This window comes from Scleropages formosus, chromosome 5 (genome assembly GCF_900964775.1).
Source record: "Scleropages formosus chromosome 5, fSclFor1.1, whole genome shotgun sequence".
In the NCBI taxonomy this organism is placed as follows: domain Eukaryota; kingdom Metazoa; phylum Chordata; class Actinopteri; order Osteoglossiformes; family Osteoglossidae; genus Scleropages; species Scleropages formosus.
The window spans coordinates 18,222,090-18,244,295 of NC_041810.1; the positions used below are offsets into that span (position 1 = coordinate 18,222,090).

Consider the following 22,206-nt stretch of genomic DNA (forward strand, 5'->3'; position numbering starts at 1 on the left):
ACATTGCCAAGACAAAAGGTCATACAAACAAGATGCACTGAGACGTAGAAAAACTCATGTTAGCCACTGCAATACATGCATGTACGAAGAAGTCTGAGAAGTGGCACAAATACAGACTGATAATTCAAGTACTGCATCATAAAGGAACTAAGATGTTTCCACTAGCTTCTCATAGTTACAGTCCATCCATAAGACAACAGATTTCAGGAATGAACAGCAGCCCAAAAAAATTTTAACTTTAGAAAATTAAGAGTAATTTTCAAAAAACAGGAATTAAAACAAATGTATAAACATGCACACATGTAAAAAAGCATACCCATCTAAGTGTGCGTGCAGACATTTGCAAAATGCATGTAGACCCATCAAAACTAGCACTATACATCAGCCAGTCAGAGCAAGCATAGCATGTGACCCAGGCTAAGTGCCTCCCTCTCCCTCGTAAAGCAAGCTCTTGGTTGCACACTTCACACTACTCACCCTCCATTGTTTTTTCTCTCCAATTCTGATTCAGTTTTTTCACTTGTTTTTTCCAGGAACAAGTGTACATTTTACATTTTCATATAATAAAACATTTTGTATACATACAGTACATGCACGTGTGTGTGTGTATATATATACATACATACACACACACACACACATACACACACACACACACACACACACGTATAGTATAGAAAAATACAAAACGTGAGGAACAAGACACTGCTCCCCCTTAGTATAGCCTGTTCTGAAAATGGATTATATCATGGCATCAAACATCAACAAGCATATTTAACAAAACACAAACTACAGAATAAGCTTTTTACAGAGGATGTCCAGCAAGGTACATAATGCAGATGGGTATTTTGTCTGGAGCTCCCAAGTGCAATGTGTAATCCACTAGTGGTTTTACATGGATTCTGTCTATAAATTGACTTTACATTTATTCATTTAGCAGACGCTTTTCTCCAAAGCGACATACATCATAGAAAATACAATTTACAATTTGTGCATTACCTTAGAGAAAGACATAGCAGCAGATGTGTGACTTAAGTAGTTTCCTTCATCAGATGCACCGACGATCATCGCACAGCTAGCTGCATAAAACTTGACCAGAATATTGCAGATTCCTAATCACCTTCCCAGCAGTATTTTTGCGATACATATAAACATTTACATTCATTGCAGGAGTGGCCCTGTAAAAGGATTGATCCGAGCATGACCACGAATATACGCACCTTACATGAACTTAAGAGTTCATGGGCAAAGTGAGCCCAGAAGAGGTGAGTTTTAAGACCTTTTATAAATGTGGACAGCAATACTGAGCAAGAGGGGTATCCACCACTGATGGCTCTGAACTCATTGACTTGAAGATGTGTTCCATTTTTCAGGTTACTGCTTTCTGCCATGTAAATCCTGAAAGATGAGTAACAACTCAGACAGGCATTAGCTAAAAATTTAACAACCAGTCACTGGATTCAAAGTGGCAAAGAAATGCTAGTGCTAGAACGACTCTGTGGTGGTTTAGCCGCAAACTTGGGCAGACTTACACAAGCCAAATATACATCTGAAAAGTCCCCAACAGATCCAAAGCTGGCCCCTCCCAGCAAGAGGACTACTGATAACTAAGGTCTGCTTATGTTTCTAATTCTCACTCTGTAGAGATTTTGGTGGCCTTGAGGGAATCAGCTGCAAGTTTCAATGAACAATGAAAACACACCCCCCCCCCCCCACCACCACCACCAACACATAGCCTCCCATCCCCTTTTTCCAAGTATCACAGCTTCCTGAGTAACAGGATGTTGTGGGTGAAAGAATCTCGCCATCTCCATTCTCAGTCAGGGCTTCATGGGGGGACTGGACCAACAGCTCCCTCCCAAATATTTCAAGTCTAGCCATTCAAAGAACGGTGCAGCAATAAGGACTAAACTGCAGGTCCCAAATATTACAGAACCAACTCCAGGGCATCTTTCCAGCTTACCTGCACACCTACTACATCACAACTCTACAGCAAAAATAATTGTTCAGAGCTAGAGTACTTCTGGCCATTCTAGGTACAGCTGGAGTGGGTAGCTATGGGTGCTTCACAGAGAAATAAAAGCAAGAACATAAAGGGAGACAAGGTTTGAGTTTAAATGTGTGTTCAGGAATTAATGAATTATTCAGGAAAATGACGCTGTGTCACGTGTTCGGCTCAGTCAGGTGTGTCCGCTTACTGTTCTTCCTGTGTACGCAATAGTGACTCCAACCATGAGACCACTCTGCACCACTCTTTCCTCCACTGAGATGATACCCACTTTTCCTCTCCTAGCCCCACTTCCTCCTTCCACCATGTTCTTTTCCCTGTGCAACCACCCTAAATCTCTTTAGAGACAACCTCTGGCTAGATGGCTCTAGCACCATGAAACAGTTTATTAATCTCTGCTGCTCTATTTTATTAATATACCAGAATGCTACATTGCACCAGGCAGAACTGCCTCACAAGAAGCAATATTAAGGTTATAGAAGCAAAACTGGCAACATTTGAAAACATTTTTGGGGTCAGCTCTATAAACAAACACTTTATAATCAGAATCCACTGAAATAGGAACTTTCCTCTCAGATTTTTAGCCCAGAAGATGGTGAGGCCTCCACTGGCCAAAGATTTCCAGTAGTAGAATAAAGGAATATGACCGCTTTTTGTGTTGTCAGCTCTCTCTAACACACGCAGGAGCTCAAAACCTATTACAATGCTGGGTTTAGCAAGTGTGGTTGCACGTGACACGCCCAATTCCAAAACAATGGTAATGACATTACCACCACCTGACTGCTGAAAATACATGGGGACTTTCCTGTTTTCAGGCCATACAGAGAGTTCAGAGGCCTTATCCAACACACACGACCCAAGACGGAATACCCCCCATGGCTCTTTGCTCCCTAGCTAGAAGAATTTGAAAGAATAGGATTTCTTATGCTACAGAAACAAAAGTGATTTGCTGGCTGCACAGTCACAACACACATTACTGTGGTGAGTTTTAATTTCACTACAAATATGTAGCAAGAAATAGTGGAATACAAAGTGAGTAAAATTTATTCCCGGGTCTCGAATTAAGAACGAACATCCTCTTTGGAATTTTGCCTCATTAAAAGAAACTCAAATGAGCAACAGTATTTACAAGTAATAGACCTAACCGTGACCAAAACAGTATAGCAAGCATGATGTGCACAAGTTTAACTTCAAGTGTGATTTATAAATGCATGCACGAACAATGACTGACATGGCAGGCAACTGTTAACACAGCTATTTGATGTCAGTTCCAGCAGATAAAAGAAAACATCCAGTGGTTGAAGAAGAGATGAGCAAAGTTGAATCAAGGAGAAGACTGACTAGAGGGAGGAAATCCAGGTGAAAAGTATGGAGAAACTGCTTTTGGTTTCACGACCTCCTCCCACCTTCTACTCCTGCCTGATTAACCTGTTCTTCTGTGAATGCATGATTGGCTCACACAGAAGGCTTTAGGAAGACAGAAAGCACTAGGGGCTAGACTACACTACTGCAGAAACCCTATGTCAAACCAAGCTCAGACCAATAAAATGCATGTTTTTCTTCTCTATGCATTATTGATAAAGCCATACACAGTACATACAGCACAGCGCCTAGAGAAAAACTAGTTGCTTAAACAGCCTGCCTCTGTGGTGTCAGTGACCTGTTCTAACTGGTCAGTCAGTGGCCCCTGAGCTGCACTATGTTTACCCTGATCTCTGCCTGCGCAGCATTCATGCACCAGGGCAACATGTCACAAGACTGAAGCAGCAGTGCCTTAACCCCAGTGTGCCTATGAGTAGGCTGATGTGATCTCACATCTTTCTCAGAAGCAGATGCTGCTTACCTTCTCAGCCTTTCATACACTGTTCAAATCCAGCCAAAGGCACCCCTCCAGTACATTGTGTGTCATTAGCAAATACAGGAGACAGACATATGCATTCCACATAGTGAACAAGCTCATTTCTAATGTGCACAACAGTGAAAATTTACAAACTCCCTTTTCTGCAAAACATAGAGCACTCCTGATGTACTGCCATTAATCATCTACTATATAAAATGTAATAACCTACTAACGCATCTCTCTCTCCTGCTTAAATCTCTGAAGTTCCTCATTTCATAAAATTACACTACTGTGAAACCCCCGTACACACCTCTGACCAAATGCCAGCAGCATCAACATGCAGCAAATCAGCAGGAGGAAAAGGCAAGGCGGAAGGTCAGGGACAGACGCAGAATGAAGGAGCGTGTGCCGGAGAGCGGAGAGGTGTGCGCTACTCATTATGCACAGAGGACAGGCCATTCAGGTCCAGGGCTATGTTGCTGGCTTCCTGTTCTACTACCTCTGTCAATTCTTCAAGTGTTTCAAAAGCAGGTCACCTGACATCGATTGTCTGCAAACAAAAATTTTAAAACCTGCACGTGTCCAGCACAAGGACAGTGATGTCCAACAATCTCCACAATGCCAATGACCTCCAGGTAACATGTAAAAGGCCCTTTCTTAAAACTCATTCAAGTGACACCAGCAATATTAGTACCTTTCAGTCCTGACAATCTTTAAGTGATTTAAATCTGCAAGCACTAATACCCCCCACATCCCATTAGACTGCTGATCCACTTACACCTGTGTTACATGACACAGAGTGAGCACTGCATATTAAGAATTTTAATGTAAACATATAGACTTGCAGAAGGGAAAGTACAACAGCACACATTTCATAATTCAATAACTGCCTGAGCAACACAGACCTAAAAAAAAAGTATCTCCAGAAGCTTGTTGGTAATTTTCTCTAGTGCCATTCCATCTATTCAAGTTTGAATGACTTAAATTACACACACACACACACACACACACACCTGAAACCGCTTGTCCCATGTGGGGTCACAGGGAGCCAGAGCTTAACCCGGCAGCACAGGGCATAAGGCTGGAGGGGAAGGGGACACACCCAGGACGGGACGCCAGTCCGTCACAAGGCACCCCAAGCAGGACTTGGTCAAACCTGCTGCGCCACCGCAGCCCCCATTGACAAATTACAACATGAATAAAAAGGTAAAACCAGTCCAGGACAGTCATTTTAAAGCTAAACTTGAGTACTCTTATTTGTAATCGTTCAAATGTTTTGTGTGATAAAGCATCAAATTCTTCCTTGAAACAGTGCAAAACCAGCAACATAAATTAAAACTGCTACAGCACATGCTTTGGTAAAGGAGAAAAAAATACAGCAAAATGTGTTCCGATGGCAGACCGGGCTTAAAGACAATATCTTATGTCTGCAACTCGGCCTGCTAGCATTACTGCTTTGCATCAGGGCAATGCTGTGGTGGCAGCATTCTTTGGAGCTGCAACAACTGCCCTCTGGGCAGCAGGCACCCCCTGGTTCCCTAAAGCCAGTGGAAACAGCTCTTAAGTCACCAGAGATTTATAGTGAGATGTAAAGGCACATCTCAATAGGCATAGACTGGCGCATCTATGACTATTCTCCAAGCAAACTATTACAAACCCATGGTAGGCCAAATGAAAATAAAGTCCACACAAGTCTTGTAAAGGTATTCTAGCTAAAACAGGTATAACTTGCAAGAAGAACTCCTTACACTGCACACAAAAAAAAAAAAAAAAAAAATCTGTGCTGTAACAGAAATGGAGGAGAAATAATATTTTAAGAAAAAGCTGATACTTTGTAGCTCAATCCACCCAAAACATTTCAACATTAAAAAACAGCTGGTACTAAATGCAAATCCTTTTCAATGACGAACATATTGATGCCATTTTTTAAAGCAAGTGGTTAGAACATTATACAGATTGCATACTTATCCTGTCAAGCAATTGTGAGGTAATGTTACTATTTGTAAAAGTGCATCAATGCTGAAAGCTAAGCATTAAATAAAAATTAGTCATACTTCAAAATTCAACGATATTCTAATTGAAGCAAAGTCGCAGGTTCAGATGAGTAGATCATTGTAAGCTGTTTAACACTGCAAACTACATTGGAGAAAAGCACCAACTAAATATGTAAATGTAAAACGAACTGACCACACCCAGCCGTTTCTCAAAGTACAGCTCTTAGAACCACACAACAGGTTATCCAAAAAAAAAAAGTTTACCTCTCCAATCTACCACCAAACCACATTATATGTCGAGACAGATCGATCTTGTATACATACTAGATTTTCTGGGAAGTATTCATAAATCCCTAAAACTCAGACTTCTATACCCGTTTCAATGAAAAAATGTAAAGTGGGGGGGGTGGGTGGGACTGCCTTAGACCTAATCTATGCAACTATATTTAAAAAAAAAAAAAACTCGCCAACACTTGGAGCACAAAATCTGATCCACATACATATACAGCCTTCCCACAATAGATTTCTGAAATTACGAAGCCTGGCCACCAATAACCTTGAGACACAAACCCAGCTGGACAGGTTAACCAATGTTTTTATAATAAGAATTGCCACAATGTACCACAAAGAAACTTCCTGTGAACCACCCTGTAAGATCACAGTCCTGTTATCCAGCCACCTTTATGTCTTGCTGAAGATGGGATATAAACAGTCAGATGGTATGTTGTGTTCAAACTCTGATTTTCCCAAATAGCTACTGGCTTCAGGGCTTACCTATCCAGGCTTTGGGGCTTGCAAATGAAAATAAAAAATGAGAGAGACCAAAAGACAATATCTTACCCGCTGTTCCAGCTGTCCCGCCTGCTGTATCGGGTGACGGTCAACGTTGCCTCCGTTATGTATTACAAGGGTCTTGGTCAAACTAAAAAAAAAGTTGGAATATTTCAAAGCAGTAATGAGTACACACAGATAAAGCATACAGTTTCTTCTCTTAGCATCTGGTCAATGCAAAATTACAGATGTGCATTAAAATATTCGTGGAGGACAGAATGGCCTTTATTTAAACGGAGGGTCAGCTCCACAAACATCTTTGTAACTGAAGATGTGGACCAGAAACCAGCCAAAGCCAAAGGGGTGGTTTACAACTGGGGAGTATCAGTGCGGGGTCAAACAACAATATTCTTTACAAAAGGTCTGCAAGCCAGACCACAGAATTAAAGACGGAACTGGGTGAGTAAGCTCAGAAAAACTACTATAATGCTTTGTTTTTAAAGATTACACAGGACGTCCATATACGGCAATGGGGCTGAGAGGAGACCAAAAGGAGTGCTTCAGAAGTACTGAAAATTTCAACTACCCTCTCGTGCAGCTACTAGCGACCAGCAACAATAGAATAGAGGCAAATGCCACAGAACCGTGTTTCCAAATACAGTATTTTCAGAAAACTATGAGCCGAAATGTAAGGGGCCGCACAACAGACGCGACTATATTTGCCTGAAACGCACATTTGGGACCAGCGACCTCCAAAATGGACTGAAAGCTGCGAAACACCGCTAGCGCCTTCAGCCCAACCGTCGTCGTACTGGAAAAGGGGGAGCTAGACGTCGACGAGCCGCGCAAGTTTTGCTCCTTTGTGTCTGATTTGAGTAGAAAATAATGAAATAAAAAAAAAGAGCGTCTGGGAGCCGCGGCGCAGTCAGTCACTGCCTCGTGCGGGAGCGCATCCAGCGCGAGAGCCACGGGCTCAGAGAGCGCGAGCAAAAGTTCGTCACGTTCCACGTAGTCGTCCATTCCAACCGACTAAAACGGTCAACGCGGCACTTAACGCAACTCCGTTCGAATACGAACACCCCGCGTGAGCCGTACAGAACTATCAGTATCAAACTGACTGTTATTACGGTAGAGAACAGCAGACGTGGGCAACAAAAAAACATTTAAATGCCACATTCTTGGTAGGGGAACAGCCACACCACCCATCCGCTAGCTACTAGTTAACTTGTGATAACAACCGGACTAGCATCTACCTACCGCACCCAAACGCAAACCCAACCGTCTGGGGAAAAAAAAAGATTTTTCTCTTAAAAGGTCTGCCGGGCTGAGGAAATAACTCGGTAAGGGCGAACGAACCGTCCTCATCCGCCAACATCGAACATCGAACCCCCCCGCGCGCCGCGGAAACAAGGCGCCGCCGCCGCTGCCGCCGCATACAATGCAGCTTGAGATAACATGATGTTTAATGCAGGTAAAACTAGACCCCTGACATAAACCAGCCGCTTCTGTCCGCTCATCCCGGTTTGCGGTCAGGCTGGAGGCCTATCCTAACAGGCTTCGCGTCACATTCCGCACCAGCACCACTTGTAGTAATCCTAGTTGAACGGAATTTGGGCGTTTTAACCTCACTTGGCCGCCGCCGTTGTCTTCACGATTCCCACTTTCAGCGGCCACCTCCTCCTCAATCCGCAAAGACCACGACACTTTAAAAAGTATACATTGGAAAGTCCTGTCTTCTATTGTTCCACCTCTCTGTAACCCACCTTTTCCTTATCCCCTCGGTCGTTCTCCACTCGATTCTTTTCTTCCTTCCTTCCTCCCCTTTTCCCCTTCTCTATCCGCCTCTGCTAAGTTTCAAGTGGGAAGCAGTACAGGACGGGCGGGGCCAACCAGAGGAAACCAGGAATGCGCTTTACCGTAAATACACACGATTTTCCAGGTCTCCAAATCGCGGTTAAAGAAAATTGCGCTTTACCGTAAAACACATAGTTTTCCAGATTGAAAAATCACAGTTAAACTTATTGAGCTGTACCATAAATACACATGGTTTTCCAGGTCCGAAAGTCGCTGTTAAAATTGTCGCGTCATACCGTAAATGCGCAAGGTTTCCCAGATCTCGCTATTAAAACAAACTGGCTTTTACCTGGCTTCAGTACACACGATTTCCAGCATCGAAGTACGAAAAAAAACCCTCCTTGGATGTGGAGGACCAACACTAAAAACTCTTGTAAGAATATGTCAGTTTTTAAGTAAAACATAGTTAATATAACGGGGGGGGCGGCGGTGACGCAGCGGGTTTGGCCGGATCCTGCTCTCTGGTGGGTCTGGAGTTCGACACCCGCTTGGGATGCCTTGTGATAGACTGGCGCCCCGTCCTGGGTGTGTCCCTGCACCCTGTGTCGCCGGGCTGGGCTCCGGTTCGCCGCAACCTCGCTCGGGACAAGCGGTTTCAGACCGTGTGTTTGTGTGTGTGTAATTAATATAACGGTTTAGGAGCGCTGCTGAAAACTTTTAATAACATATCGCTACTCAGGATATAAAGGGGGCGCGGTGGTGCAGTGGGTTGGACCGGGTCCTGCTCTCCAGTGGGTCTGGGGTTCGAGTCCCGCTTGTGGTGACTTGCGACGGACTGGTCCGTCCTGGGTGTGATCCTTACCCCTCCGGCTTTACGCCCTGTGTTGCCGGGTTAGGCTCCGGCTCACCGCGACCCTGTATGGGACAAGCAGTTCAGACAGTGTGTGTGTGTGTGTGTGTGTATATATACACTCAGGATATTGTCACGTGTCGACCGTCCTTTTCATAAGCAGAGGGGAAGGAATCTGATGTTGAGACAGACATCTTTAACAGACTGCAAACTTATTGATCTAGTCGGCCAGCATCACCTCTAAATGAAATTTAAAAAAAAAAAATCCCCAAGAAGAACGCATAAAGTTTTCACTGTATGGTTTAAATTAAATTTGCACAGGAGACGTTCGGGACGTTTATATTAAGTACTTATGGTTGATGGCGATTTTTTAAAAAATAGTACGACAACTAGGTTATGCTAATTGTTGTTATCTATCTGCCAGAAAAAAAAACAATAACTCAGGGGCCTTTAAACTTTTATAGCACGCTAATGGTTTAACACTGGCACTGCAGCACCTCCTCGTTATAGTTAAGCGCCCCCTCTCGTGGTTAAAATAAATATTGCAGGTCTACAAGTACATCATAGTTCCACTGTACACACCACTGTACATCCATAAGCACAACGTCTCCATAAAGGAACTTACTTATTACTGGTGTTCAACGTTAAACGCAATTTTTGCCTATTTGTTGCCTTTCTTTTATTAAACAATTTACATTTATTTACAAAATGTTGTAGTCATTGACCTGCTGTACACAGGAGCACAGCATCCAGTTCATTCATTGTCCACTGTACCAGTAGAACATTTTCCTTCTTCACAGTGAACAATGTACATATTGTACTGTTATAAATTAATCACACTTGGCAAACGGATGTAATTTCTGGCTGTCTATGCACGTCACTCAGTGAGTGAGTCAATGACTTTGTGTGTTTTTAAGTACTGGTTTTCAGGTTGAACTGGATTGATGGCATGTGTAGTCCTGCCTCCAGCTATTGCCTAACAGGCCCTAACGGAGCCATGTGAGAATGTCCCACCAACACTTTCCCACTGACAAACCTGTAGGAAGCGGAGCTCCTGAGAAGAATATTCATCTATTCGCTGTCCAGTCATGAAAGATTTATCCCTGGAAGCCTGTAGTCTGGTTGTACTGCCTGCTATTATGTGTTAACAAGGTAATGTGTCACTCCTGCTCCAGTAAATATGATTATTGTAATTACTATAAAATTATATTTAATATAGTTAAAATTAATTTATGACAGACGAGTCAATAATTCTCGGGCCTCTAATGATTAGATTTTTGAATATATTATTTTAAAACTACATAATTAATGCAGCAAACTACATAAGTGTGTAAATGGCCTTTCCAGGCAATTATCTGGCAAGAATCCACCTCAAGTGTGTTATTTTGTACAGTCATATGATTTGGAAGTTTAACGTAAATTTGAACAGACCTGCTGCAGTACCTTTGATAAAGGTACTTATCTTGAACTGATACAGTAAGAATACTCTGCTGGCAAATTAAACCGTATTGCGGTTTGCATTTTTTACATTTGTGGGATCTTAAAGGTCAGATTTGTGTTAACACATAAGCAAAAACGAACTAACAATAACTGTATTGGTATCGTATTCATGCTGCCTACCCTATTTTAACCACTCAGGTCATAATCTCTGACAACGCTCTGAGTGAGATAGATATTTCTCTATTTCTCTATGTACCACCCAGCATTACAGATTTTCTGCAGAAGTTGGAAAGTCACAATACGAGAAGTTGCACTCCAGCCCAAGGTTGGTATAATGTACGAGTTAATAGTAAGATAACGTGGGCCAGCAGGTGGGACAACTGCCAGGGATCGGTGCCTCGGCCTCTCACAGCATGCGAGTTCACATGTCAGGGTGCGAGTTCCCATGTCAGCTGCCTTCCACCCCCTACAGACATCAGGCTGTTGTGTGCAGCTGAGTGCAAAAGCTGAATTAGGTGCAACAAATTCTTCTTTTTAACCGTTTATAGGGTACTGAGTCATACATGAGAGAGAATTTCACGAATTTCTCATAATAATTTTTAGAGATGTAAATAGTTTCAGTCGAGATTCTGAATGGATGAGTTCCATGGCAAAAAATGTATTGTTACGTTCAGTATCAAAAGATGATGAATTTATAAAACATACTGTATTCAGTGCACAAAATTTCAAATGCGGTTTACCCTACAGGTGCCAATTTGGTTGTAGTGATAATAGTCAACTTTCTTAGTTATTTTTACCAAATGTTCAGACTCTTTTGTATAACTGAGGTAGAACATGGTTTTTCAGATTTAAAAAAAAAAGACCTTGTTGATATGCTTTAGGGGTCTTAAACTTGTGTTGGCATTATTTTACAATCAAGCTAAATCAGTCTGTAATTAAAACAGAATTTACCCCTCCATTAAATATAGTAGTAAAAATGTTAAGGTGCGAGTTTTGTGGTGAAACAGCTGGCAGAGAATTTTTTTTACAAAGTGTTTGTGTAAATTATTTAATTAATATGCCATACACTGGATATTAGGCAATATATATGCTATTTTATACCATCTATTTTGTTTTTTGTTATAAAGAATGCACAACTCTATTCTACACTTCACAAAAATCAGTTCACAAACACCACACTGAGCAACATGACACTTTTTGAGTTTTCTCACATTTAAAAAACTTTTTCCTCGTTCTTGCCTCATTTGCGTTTAAGATAAATTTCTGTATTGGTATCGTATTCATGCTGCGTACCCTATTTTAACCGTGTTACGAAATCAAGCACTAAAGCCGCTCGTTTTCGGAGAAAAAGTCGCCTTCTTCTCCATCCATCCTCAGTGATGACTGGCAGTGCAGCATCCTGTAGCACATCAGTTATTAAATGATTGTTCAGTCCTGTTTTCCACCTGCAGCGGTGCTTTCAGACACCTCCTACCCTACACCTCAAACCAACTCCGCTAATGGTGTTGCTTACATAACCCTTTTCTTTCTCCTCCGCCTTCCTGTGCGAGAAGCTTCCGTCTTTCTTCGGCCACCTGCTGCCTTTTCTATTCTGGCATTTGTGCTTCTCTTAAACAGCTGCCGTTGCAGGTTCCGCCACCGTCCCCCCGTCCTCTCCATGCAGCCGTCCCTCTGCGTCTCCTTCCCCTTGTGACAGCTCAGCTTGGCCCAGCTGCCCTCCTTCTCCTTCTGCCTTCTTTCGTGCACTTTCAACGTCCACTTCTGCCTCTGCTAAACTCTCCTCCCCGGCCTCCTGCACTCCGCTCCCAGCCGGCACCCCCCCCTCTCCTACGGCACTGCCGTCACCCTCAGTTTTGTCAGCACCGCTTCCCTTCTCTCCATTCGCCTCCCCCTCGGTTGCAGGCCTGCTCTGCCCTTGTCCGTCGCCGCTGTTCTCCTTCCGCTCCTTCCTCTCCTTCTCGATTTTGGACAGGTGCTGGCACAGTGACTGCACATAAGTGAAGACGCACAGGGGGTCTGGCTTGTTCCCCATGAGGATCATGTCTTCCACCTCCAGCAAAGGGCAGCAGTCAGCCTTCAACCTGAGAGCCAGGGAAAGGAAAAAATGTGGATGTTCCCCAGTCGATATTGTATAACTAATAAGGTTAAGGGGGTGTCATATAAATTACTCCATCGATTCTACTCAATAAAGACCCTTGTTGTGCAACGATTTAATATGAATATTGATGATAAATGCGCTTTTTGCAAAAGTTTCCCTGCAACCATTTAACATTTACTTTGGTTATGGCCCCTGATGAAAAGTCTTTTGATTGAACTGCAATCTTATTTTAAAAAAGGGGCAAACATTGATATTAATTTTACAGAAATGGATGTGATGATAAAGTTTAATTCCATTGAAAACAAACACACACTTTCTAAACCGCTGGTCCAATACAGGGTCGTGGGGAACCGGAGCCTAACCCAGAAACTCAGGGCATAAGGCCAGAGGGGGAGAGGACACACCCAGGACGGGATGCCAGTCCGTCACAAGGCACCCTAAGTGGGACTCGAACCCCAGACCCACCAGAGAGCAGGACCCGGTCCAAACCACTGCGCTACTGCACTACCACACCCCCCGCCATTGAAAACAATAAAAAAAATATGATCAGGGAAGAGTCCTTCCTTGTCTATTTGCAACTGATTTCGAATGGTAAAAATATGAAGGCAAGGTGTACCTGATCCTTGTTTACTCTGTTTAATCTTTTGTTATAAAGTGTGTTTGTGTTGTAAAATGTAGCCCTGATGTTCTTTTCTCTTTTCCATACGGATGTGAAATGCTATATGTACTGTTGTTTGTAAGGGACACAAGGGATTCGCATACTGAAGTGCAGCATGGTATAAGTTCATGTAAAAGTACTTCAATATACAATATTATATCCAGTATATATCAATACAGGTGGTCCCCAACTTACGATGGTTTGACCTTCGATTTTTTAAACTTTACGGTGATGAGCTGGCGATAGACGTTCAGTAGAAACCATACTTCGAATTTTGAATTTCGATTTTTCCCTGGGCAAGTGATATGTGGTGCAATACTCTCTTGTGATGCTGGGCAGCGGCGGCGATCCGCATCTCCCAGTCTGTCACGCAGAGGTGTGTATTAAATGCATTTTCGACTTCCGATATTTTTGACTTACGATGGGTTTCGCGAAACGTAACCCCATCGTAAGTCAGAGACCACCTGTAATCCACATTTCTTAATCACGAGTTTAAATCAATGAGATCCAATATACTCATATTAGGGTCCCTTGCACAATACCTCTGTAAAAAGTTAATTCATTAGTCAAACATACACAAAGTAATTATCTGGCTTTTTGCTCTAGAACAGACACACACACATACACAAAGCCAAGGCTTACGTACTCTGCGGTGCTGAAGGCCAAAGTGAAATTCTTCTCCCTCTCCTCTGCACGCAGGGCTGAGAAATCGAAGGCATCGGGGAAGAAGCGGTGGACGAGAGCACAGAAGGCGAGCCCATCGGACCAGGAGGAGGAGAAATCCTCAATGCACACACCCTGCAGCGAATGCAAACGTAGGGAAGAGAGATGTGTAGGTGGAAGCCGATGCACACATCGACCGAACAGAACGTTCTGGATCACATCCTTGTCCTGCAGCTCGTAGTGTGGCGGTTAGCCTTACTGCCTTTGGGTCCAACGATTGCAGGTTTGATCCTCATCTCTAGCCATAGTACCCTTGAGCAATGTGCTTACCCTGAATTGCTCTAGTAAAATCACCCAGCTGTATAAATGGGTAAATAATTGTAAGCTTATAACTGTAACCATAACACTGTAATTTGCTTTGGAGAAAAGTATATAGATACATGATTAAACATAAATGTGTTTAACTGTGTACCTCCCTTGGCAGATAAATTAATTATTTAAATGTAGTTCAGTCACGATCAAAATGAATTGAAGTTGAGATCCCCTGAACTAAGATATTGGAGATGTTGTGTAATCGACGTTGTACATTTCTGAAAGGCATAAAAAATCATATTAAAAAATCAATTCTTGACTTGAAACTGTAATTAGGCGAGTTTTAAAAACATGCAGTGAGCAACTGGCTACTGTCTTCACGGACATATTTAACACCTCCTTAAAAAGCTCAACTGTACCCACTTGTTTCAAAAACACCACCATCATCCCCGTTCCCAAGAAGAACAAAGTGAGCTTCCTTAATGACTATTGTCCAGTGGCACTGACCCCTATTGCAATGAAATGCTTTGAGAGGTTGGTGCTGGGACATATTAAGGACACCATCCCAGACACTCTGGACCCGCTGCAGTTTGCCTACCGCCACAATAGATCCACTGAAGACACGATATCACACACACTTCACACCATTCTGTCTCACCTGGATAATAAAAACTGCTATGCAAGGCTATTGTTTGTAGACTACAGCTCAGCATTTAACACTGTCATCCCAACCAAGCCGATCCACAAACTACTAGGGCTGGGACCGAGTGCCGCATTGTGCAATTGGATCCTGGATTTCCTCACCAGCAGACCCCAGCGTGTGCGGATTGGCGGTAATACCTCCTCCCCACTGACCCTCAACACTGGCACTCCACAGGGAAGCGTCCTGAGCCCGGTGCTATACTCCCTGTTCACGCATGACCGTGTGGCCAGTCTCAGCTCCGACACCATCATAAAGTTTGCTGACGATACCACCATTGTGGGTCTGATCAGCAACAACGATGAGACGGCCTACGGAGAGGAGGTGAGGCTCCTGGCAGAGTGGTGCCAGGACAACAACCTGTCTCTAAATGTCAGTAAAACTAAGGAGCTGGTGATTGACTTCAGGAAACAGGATACGGTTCAGGCACCCATCTACGTAGGAGGGGACATGGTAAAGAGGGCCAACAGCTTCAGATTCCTAAGGGTCACCCTCACTGCCAAACTCACATGGACTGAGTACACAGCATCGACCATCAAAAAGGCCCATCAACGCCTCCACTTCCTCAGGCATCTGAATAAAGCCAGGATGTCCACTACAGTCCTCACCACTTTCTACAGGTGTGCTGTGGAGTCCGTCCTCACAGGGTGTATTACATCCTGGTGTGGTAGCTGCTCCATACAGGACAAGAAAGCCCTACAGAGGGTGGTCAAAACAGCTCAGGGAATCATCGGCACACAGCTACCAGCAGTCCAGGACACCTACACCACACGCTGCCTCAGAAAGACGATGCGCATCATGGAAGATCACAGTCATCCCGCACGGGCACTTTTCTCTCCCCTGCCGTCTGCAGAACGGCTCAGGTCTATTCGAACCCGCACAGCTAGGTACAGGAAGAGCTTTTACCCCACTGCTGTAAGACTATACAACACTAACCAACGTGCCACCTTTAGTAACTAGAGTTGGACTGCTCCTTCCAAGCACATTGGTAAGTTACACTGTCACTTTAAGCATTCTCATTCTCTCCTTCTGAGTTCTCCGACCGTCAACTGGCATTATTGTTACTACTGTTACCATTATTTATTGCTATTGCCCTACTCACTGTCATTGTCATTGTTTTGTTTGTGCAGTATCTCTATTGTCTTTGTCCGTAGTCTGTGGAGAAGCATTCAGGAAGATTTTCATGACACATGTGCATGGTACTTGTATCTATGACAATAAACTTGAAAGTTGAACTTGAACTAATTACTTTAAAAAAAGCATTCATAGGAACTAGGTTCAGATGTTCTGTAGCAAATTGAAAAACCCAGTGACATAAAAAGAGTGGCCAAAAACAGGTATTTGTAAAACCTGGAAAGACAACACTGAGAAGATAAGGAAAACAAATCATTTTGAAGTGAGTGTTCATTAGTAGGGGGGGTGCGGTGGCACATCAGGTTTGGCCAGGCTCTGCTCTCTGGTGGGTCTGGGGTTTGAGTCCTGCCTGGAGTGCCTTGTGATAGACTGGCGCCCCGTCCTGGGTGTGATCCTTCCCCCTCCAGCCCTACGCCCTGTGTTGCCGGGTTAGGCTCCGGCTCACTGCGACCCTGCTTGGGACATGTGGCTGCAGCAAGTGTGTGTGTGTGTGTGTGTGTTCATTCCTGTGGTTTGCCTTATGGGTCCCAGCTCAGTTATTGTGACAAGACTAACTTTCATCGTTCTTTTCATGCATTGCTTGGACTCTTTTATATGACAGATGCTGAACATGTTTTTAAGATTTTTTAATAAAATAAAACCTTGTGGATCAGGGGAGTGCGGCAGCGCAGTGGGTTGGACCAGGTCCTGCTTTCCAGTGGGTCTGCGGTTCAAGTCCCGCTTGGGGTGCCTTGCGACAGACTGGCGTCCTGTCCTGGGTGTGTTCCCTCCCCCCCCAGCCTTATGCCTTGTGTTCACAGGTTAGGCGCTGGTTCCCTGTGACCCCAGATGGGAGTTCAGAAATGTGTGTGTGTGTAAAACCTTGTGGAGATGCTGTAGGCATCTTGTAATTGTGTTCAAGGTATTTTACAGCCAAGACAAATCAATGAGCAATTAAAATGCAGAGATCAATACAGACAATAACTGCTGGCGCACGACGGTCAGCGCATCCCATCACTTCGAGGTCCTCACCTCATAGTTGCGGGTCTTGTTGCGACACCACTGGAGCACCTTCTGCTTGATGGACCCCCCGATGGCGCCGCTCGCCGGGGATTTCTGCAGCTTGTAGTTGCGAACGACCGGCGTCCTGGAAGACAGGAAGCTCACATGGACGGGAAGGTTGCGGGTGGACGGAATGCCCCTTGGCCTAGACAGGTGGCTAGATGCAGAGTACGTTGGCAGAATGATTCATGCACAGTACGGTGTGGAGAGCGGCGAGCTGTCAGACAGAGTCGAGAACAAAGCTGTGAGGGGGGTTCAACTGGCTTACCGAATGCCGCTCTACTTGAACGCTGCCCTGTTCGGGAGGCCCGTGCTGTCCAGGATAACAGCCATCATACCAGGCGCAAATATTTAGGCACTGCAATAAATTACTGTAGACGGGGCTCAGTGTGATTAATGTTGCTGTCTTGTTTAATTCTGGTCATGGAAAATATGGAAAATGTTCATAGGCTGAGATATTATTTGCTGCATTGAATAAGGGTGAGCAAAGCAATGGATTAAAAATGTAATATTGACAGCAGGGTGGCATAGCAGGTAGTGCTGGTGCCGCAAATCTCCTGGGCTGCAGGTCCAGATATTGGTGGGAATGTGGTCCACTCTGTCAGTTTGTACCTTCTCTCTGTCCTGGTGTGGCAGTTTCAGTTGGTCAATCTAAATTGCTTGTTGTGTGTATGTATGTATGTGTGTATGTGTGTGTGTGTGAGATTGCCTAGGGTACCCAGGGTATGTTCTGCTTCACACCCTGTGCTACCACGACCCATTGGTTGATGGAAATAGGTTGAAATTAATAGAAATAAAAATAAATGCTGTTATTCCAGCACTGAGCTCAAGACAACCAGTCCTTTAAATTTAAGCATATATATGTATATATATACGTATATATACATATATATACACACACACATATATACACACATATGTTTGTGATGTTTGTGAATTTGAGGCTTGTAGTGACGATGCCGGTTGACGGGTCACACACTCACTGCGGGGCGTTCTGCTCGAACTTGGCCATTATGTCCCTTTTTGTGCTTCCTCGCCCCGTGGGTGCGGAACCGCGGGGACGGGACAGGGACAGGGGAGCAGATGGAGAGGAAGTGGCTGGAGCTGCGCCTGCCTTTCTTTTTGTTTTCCCCTTTGCTTTTCCTTCTTCCTTGGCTTTCTCAGGTTTCCCTTCGGCCTCCTTCTCCTTCTCGTTCTCTTTCCGCGTCTTCGCCCCTTTCTTCCCCGGTTTGTCACTTTCCTTCTTCCCGCCCTCCGTTTCAGTCTTCCCTTCTTCCCTCTTCTCCGCACCTTTCTTCAAGGCTCCTTCCTCCGGAGCCCTTTTCTCTTTCTCTGTTTTTACCACTCTCTCCTCATCTTCTCCACCCTTCCTGCTCTCCCCCAATTCCTTCTCTGCTTCCACCTCTGCTGTCTTGTCCTCCTCGCTGTTCTCGTGCTCCGCTTGTCCATCCTTTGCTGCCCCTTCGTCCTGCTTGGTATTCTCTTCTCCCCCCTCTTTCCCTCCATCCTGCACCGCCTCTTCCCGGTTGATTGTGGCAGCTTCCTCTACGTCCCCAGAAGCCGTTCCTTCTTTCTCAGATGCTTTTGTCTCCTCAGAGGACTCCGCAGGAGACCCGGTCTCTCCGTCCTCCCCGGCCGCTCCCTCATCAGCTTCCCTCCTGCTTTCCTCAGTGTCCCCCAGTCCTTTCTGGGTAGGACTGTTGTCCTCACCTGGTTCCAACACCCTGTCATCTTCTATCTATTGCAAAAAAATAATTTCAAAGGACTTTTAAAAAGTGTTATTGACAGGGTTTGACCACAGCAACCCCCCTCCGTTGGACAGAGAGGTCCAGCTGAGAGTGAGAGCAGGCTGAAGATGAAGCACTGTGCTCTCCAAGCACCTGGCATCTGACGCATCCCCAGGAGGCCCCGTCGCCAGGTCAGCCCATATATCTCGGCCGACTTTATTCCTCTCCCGAGAGTAGAGCGGCGCCAGCTGCAGGGTGTCCCAGCGCTGTGGACTCCCCGTTCCTCCCCTAAAACGCCCGACACACGCAGAACCCAGCCTGCACTTCTATGAGCTTCCCGCATAGGTGTTCAGCTCGATTAACGCCCTTTTGACAACAATCATGAACGTTTTGCGCAAAAACTCCAACCAATTTCAATAACTGCTTGTCCCGAGTGGGGTCGCAGTGAGCCGGAGCCTATCCCAGAGACAATGGGCACAAGGCTGAATGGGTAGGGGGGGGACACACCCTGGACGGGACACCAGTCCGTCGCAGGACCACAAGTAGTTACCCAGACACACAGCTGGGCGAAGGTACTGGAGCAATTGCAGGGCAAGCAGCTTGCTCAAGGGTACTACAGCTGGAGAGGAGGATCGAACCGACAAACCTCAGAGCCAAAGGCAGCTGCTCCAACCACGATGCCACCAGACAAAAACTCCTCTTGCATTTTTTTTTTTCTATTAATGTAGCTGACGCTTTTCTCCGAAGCGACTTATAATGTTGTTCTGCCTAAAATTATTTACCCATTTTTTACAAACTTTTTTCCTAGAGTAACTTACAGGAAATACCTTGCTCAGATGTACTACAGCTGGAGAGAGATTCAACCCTGCAACCTTTGGGTCCAAAGGCAGCAACTCTAACCTCTGCACTACCAGCTGCCCTTCCTATGATAAAACTGATCCAATATCTCGGTTTTTATGCTTTTCCCTTTATAAAGCTAAAATTTTGTCTACGTTTATTCTGTACAAAGAAATAAAATAAAGAGAATAATAAATAAATAATAAGCGTGACAAGACACTATAATGACTCAATGTTCACACACCTTCTCATTGTTTTCATCCATCTGAACGGCTGCTGAGGTGTGTTCCGGGTCCTCTCTGCATGGTGAGATGTCACCCATCTCGCCGTGTCCTTCTGCTGGGTCGCGATCCTTTTCCAGCTGGGAAAGAAAATAAATATCAGCAACCTTACCCCCCTTAGGAGACCTTAACCGCAGAGAGTCTCTGAATTTGTGTTGTACGTTTCTGTTCGTGTCCTTTACGCAGCGCTCCTGTCAGTCTTTCTGCGTGTTGTTTTAGTACCTCGACATGCCCTTCAGGAGTGTGTCCTGCACTACATTATTCATGAAGGTAACGTTCGCTCAGCTGCCGTGTGTATACAAAACTACATGATCTTCTGCTGCAGCCAGGAGAGTCTTGAGGCTTTGTGCCGAACTGGTTGGACACTTTCAGCTGTCCCTCTCGCCTTTTCTTGGCTTAAATTCCGGGGCTCTTTATCGGCACTTTATATGACCTTTATACGACGCTGGTTTCCACAAATAGAAAGAGTGACACAAACGCAGTTAAACACTCGACAGCTGCTTCTGCTGGAAACCGTTGGGCACAAACATCAAAACACAGATAAACATGTCCATGGGGTCTACGCGTCTCTACGGCACTGGGACTTTCGTCCAGCTGCAGCGCGGACGTGTGTGTGTGTGTGTGTGTGATATTGCATAAGTTCTGCCCAAATAACACAGAGCTTTTCACACACTTCTGGGCGTTCCGGGAGCGCGGTAGCAGCTTCATGGAAACTCCAGAGGTCCGAACCCTCCAACAGTTTGTAGGCCTTACAGAGCAGCTTCTCACCTGTTGCTTCTCGTTCTCAAGTGTTTTCAGAAATAGAGAAGCTCCATGCCACTAGCGAAAGCACTTAAGATGGTACACTTTTACTTTACTGGCACTTTTCTATAACTTATCCATCTTTTCAGCACTGCATAATGTCAGAGCACATTTATTTTTTGAGTTCTTTGGCTGCATGGCAATTTCACCGCACTTTTCACTTTTGCCATCCTTCGGCAGGGAATATATTCCATTAAGTACTGGTCACCTTTGGTTCAATTTGAAGTAATTGCTCATGTAACTGTTGCACTTCCACTTCTGCAAAAGTTTTTAGGGTTCATTTCAACATAATTATCTCATGTCTACAGTAGTCTGTCCAAACCACTCGCCCCATATGGGACACGGAGCCTAACCCAGCACACGGGGTGTAAGCCCGGAGGGGGAGGGGACACACCCAGGACGGAACGCCAGTCCGTCAGAAGGCACCCCAAGTGGGATTCGAACCCCAAACCCACCGAAGAGTAGGACCAGGACCAGGACTAATCCACTACACCACCGCAACCCCTATCGCTAGAGTAGTAGCAATTGGTAAATATAGGCTTTGGCCACATTTTTCAGCATTTATAAAAGTACAGGAGCTGGGATACTTGTTGACCACACAGCAAAGAAAGTCTCCCTCCTGCTGATGTAACGCACTCATTATATTTTTCTCCGAGATGCACATCACTCTGGAGAAAAGCATATGCTAAATGAATAACAGTAAATGAAAATAGAGCAAATCACCACTTAGAGAATATTAATTGGAATTGCATCAGTAACTGTTTAAGGAAACTGCTTAAAGAAAATACCTTAAAAGCCTAATAGTGGTGTAATCCGAGTTCCAAACGTCAGAGGAGGTGTTTGAAAAAGCCCCATGAAAAAATCTGTCATATATTTACGTTTTTTTTAATGCTGTCCAATGTATTCTGAGAACTGGAAGAAGAAAAAACTCATAAAACATATTATTTCTTATTGCTGTGTTCAGAAACAATTTGGAGCTGAGTTGAAGCCTTCCTTTACCAGCTCACCTGCTAATGTTACGAAACGCACACGGGATATTGTAGCACACACCAGGGGAGAGAGATGGACCATACTTACGTACTGTATCGAAATGGGCCGCTTTCCCTCTCTGTTTCAGCTCGGTGTTAATGCGCCGCAGAGTCCAGTCGCACCTCTGCGCCCTCCTGTCCTCTGGATCTCAACTCTGTGTCAATGAACAGCAGTGTCCAGTGAGTCAATGCTTCTAAATACAACCTCTGCCCCTCTCCCACAGTGTGG

At 44.6% G+C, this 22,206-nt stretch overlaps 2 protein-coding genes and 1 long non-coding RNA gene across 11 annotated transcripts in view; 1 reads left to right on the forward strand and 2 right to left on the reverse strand.

The window, feature by feature from the left end:
- Positions 1 to 8,501, reverse strand: part of ctnnd1 (catenin (cadherin-associated protein), delta 1) — a 29,552-nt gene extending 21,051 nt beyond the window's left edge. For 3 of the 6 annotated variants that reach the window (XM_029252400.1, XM_029252401.1, XM_029252398.1), the window contains exons 1-2: positions 8,377 to 8,501; positions 6,683 to 6,764 (exon numbers count right to left, since the gene is read on the reverse strand). The gene's annotated coding sequence lies outside the window, so the exon portion shown is untranslated. The other 3 variants (XM_029252402.1, XM_029252399.1, XM_029252403.1) reach the window with 3 other exon arrangements.
- Positions 8,502 to 10,304: 1,803 nt separating this feature from the next.
- LOC108935965 (uncharacterized) lies at positions 10,305 to 14,219 on the forward strand. Its single transcript, XR_001966246.2, has 3 exons — positions 10,305 to 10,409; positions 10,961 to 11,022; positions 14,153 to 14,219. It is a non-coding gene; the product is annotated as an uncharacterized LOC108935965 (long non-coding RNA).
- On the reverse strand, positions 11,366 to 22,183 carry smtnl1 (smoothelin-like 1). Of its 4 annotated transcripts, none has more exons than XM_018754915.2 (6): positions 22,031 to 22,183; positions 20,112 to 20,228; positions 18,287 to 19,041; positions 17,274 to 17,388; positions 14,100 to 14,251; positions 11,366 to 12,778 (listed from the first exon to the last, which is right to left on the reverse strand). In XM_018754915.2, the coding sequence occupies exons 2-6, from the start codon at positions 20,187 to 20,189 to the stop codon at positions 12,307 to 12,309; spliced, it is 1,572 nt and encodes a 523-aa protein (XP_018610431.2). In that variant the 5' UTR covers positions 20,190 to 20,228; positions 22,031 to 22,183; the 3' UTR covers positions 11,366 to 12,306. The 4 variants fall into 4 exon arrangements, with proteins under 4 accessions (XP_018610431.2, XP_018610432.2, XP_018610429.2 ...); XM_018754916.2 differs by having other exon boundaries at positions 22,027 to 22,183; XM_018754913.2 differs by lacking the exon at positions 22,031 to 22,183 and adding an exon at positions 20,371 to 20,547.
- Positions 22,184 to 22,206: the final 23 nt, after the last annotated feature.

Bases quoted from the DNA above. Each gene is read 5' to 3' on its own strand.
- smtnl1 (XM_018754915.2), bottom strand. From the start codon at position 20,189: ATGGGTGACATCTCACCATGCAGAGAGGACCCGGAACACACCTCAGCA. The intron at 19,042-20,111 runs GTGTGTGAACAT...TTTTTGCAATAG, and splicing joins TGGATGAAAACAATGAGAAG to ATAGAAGATGACAGGGTGTT. The intron at 14,252-17,273 runs GTGAGGACCTCG...CATTCGCTGCAG, and splicing joins ACAAGACCCGCAACTATGAG to GGTGTGTGCATTGAGGATTT.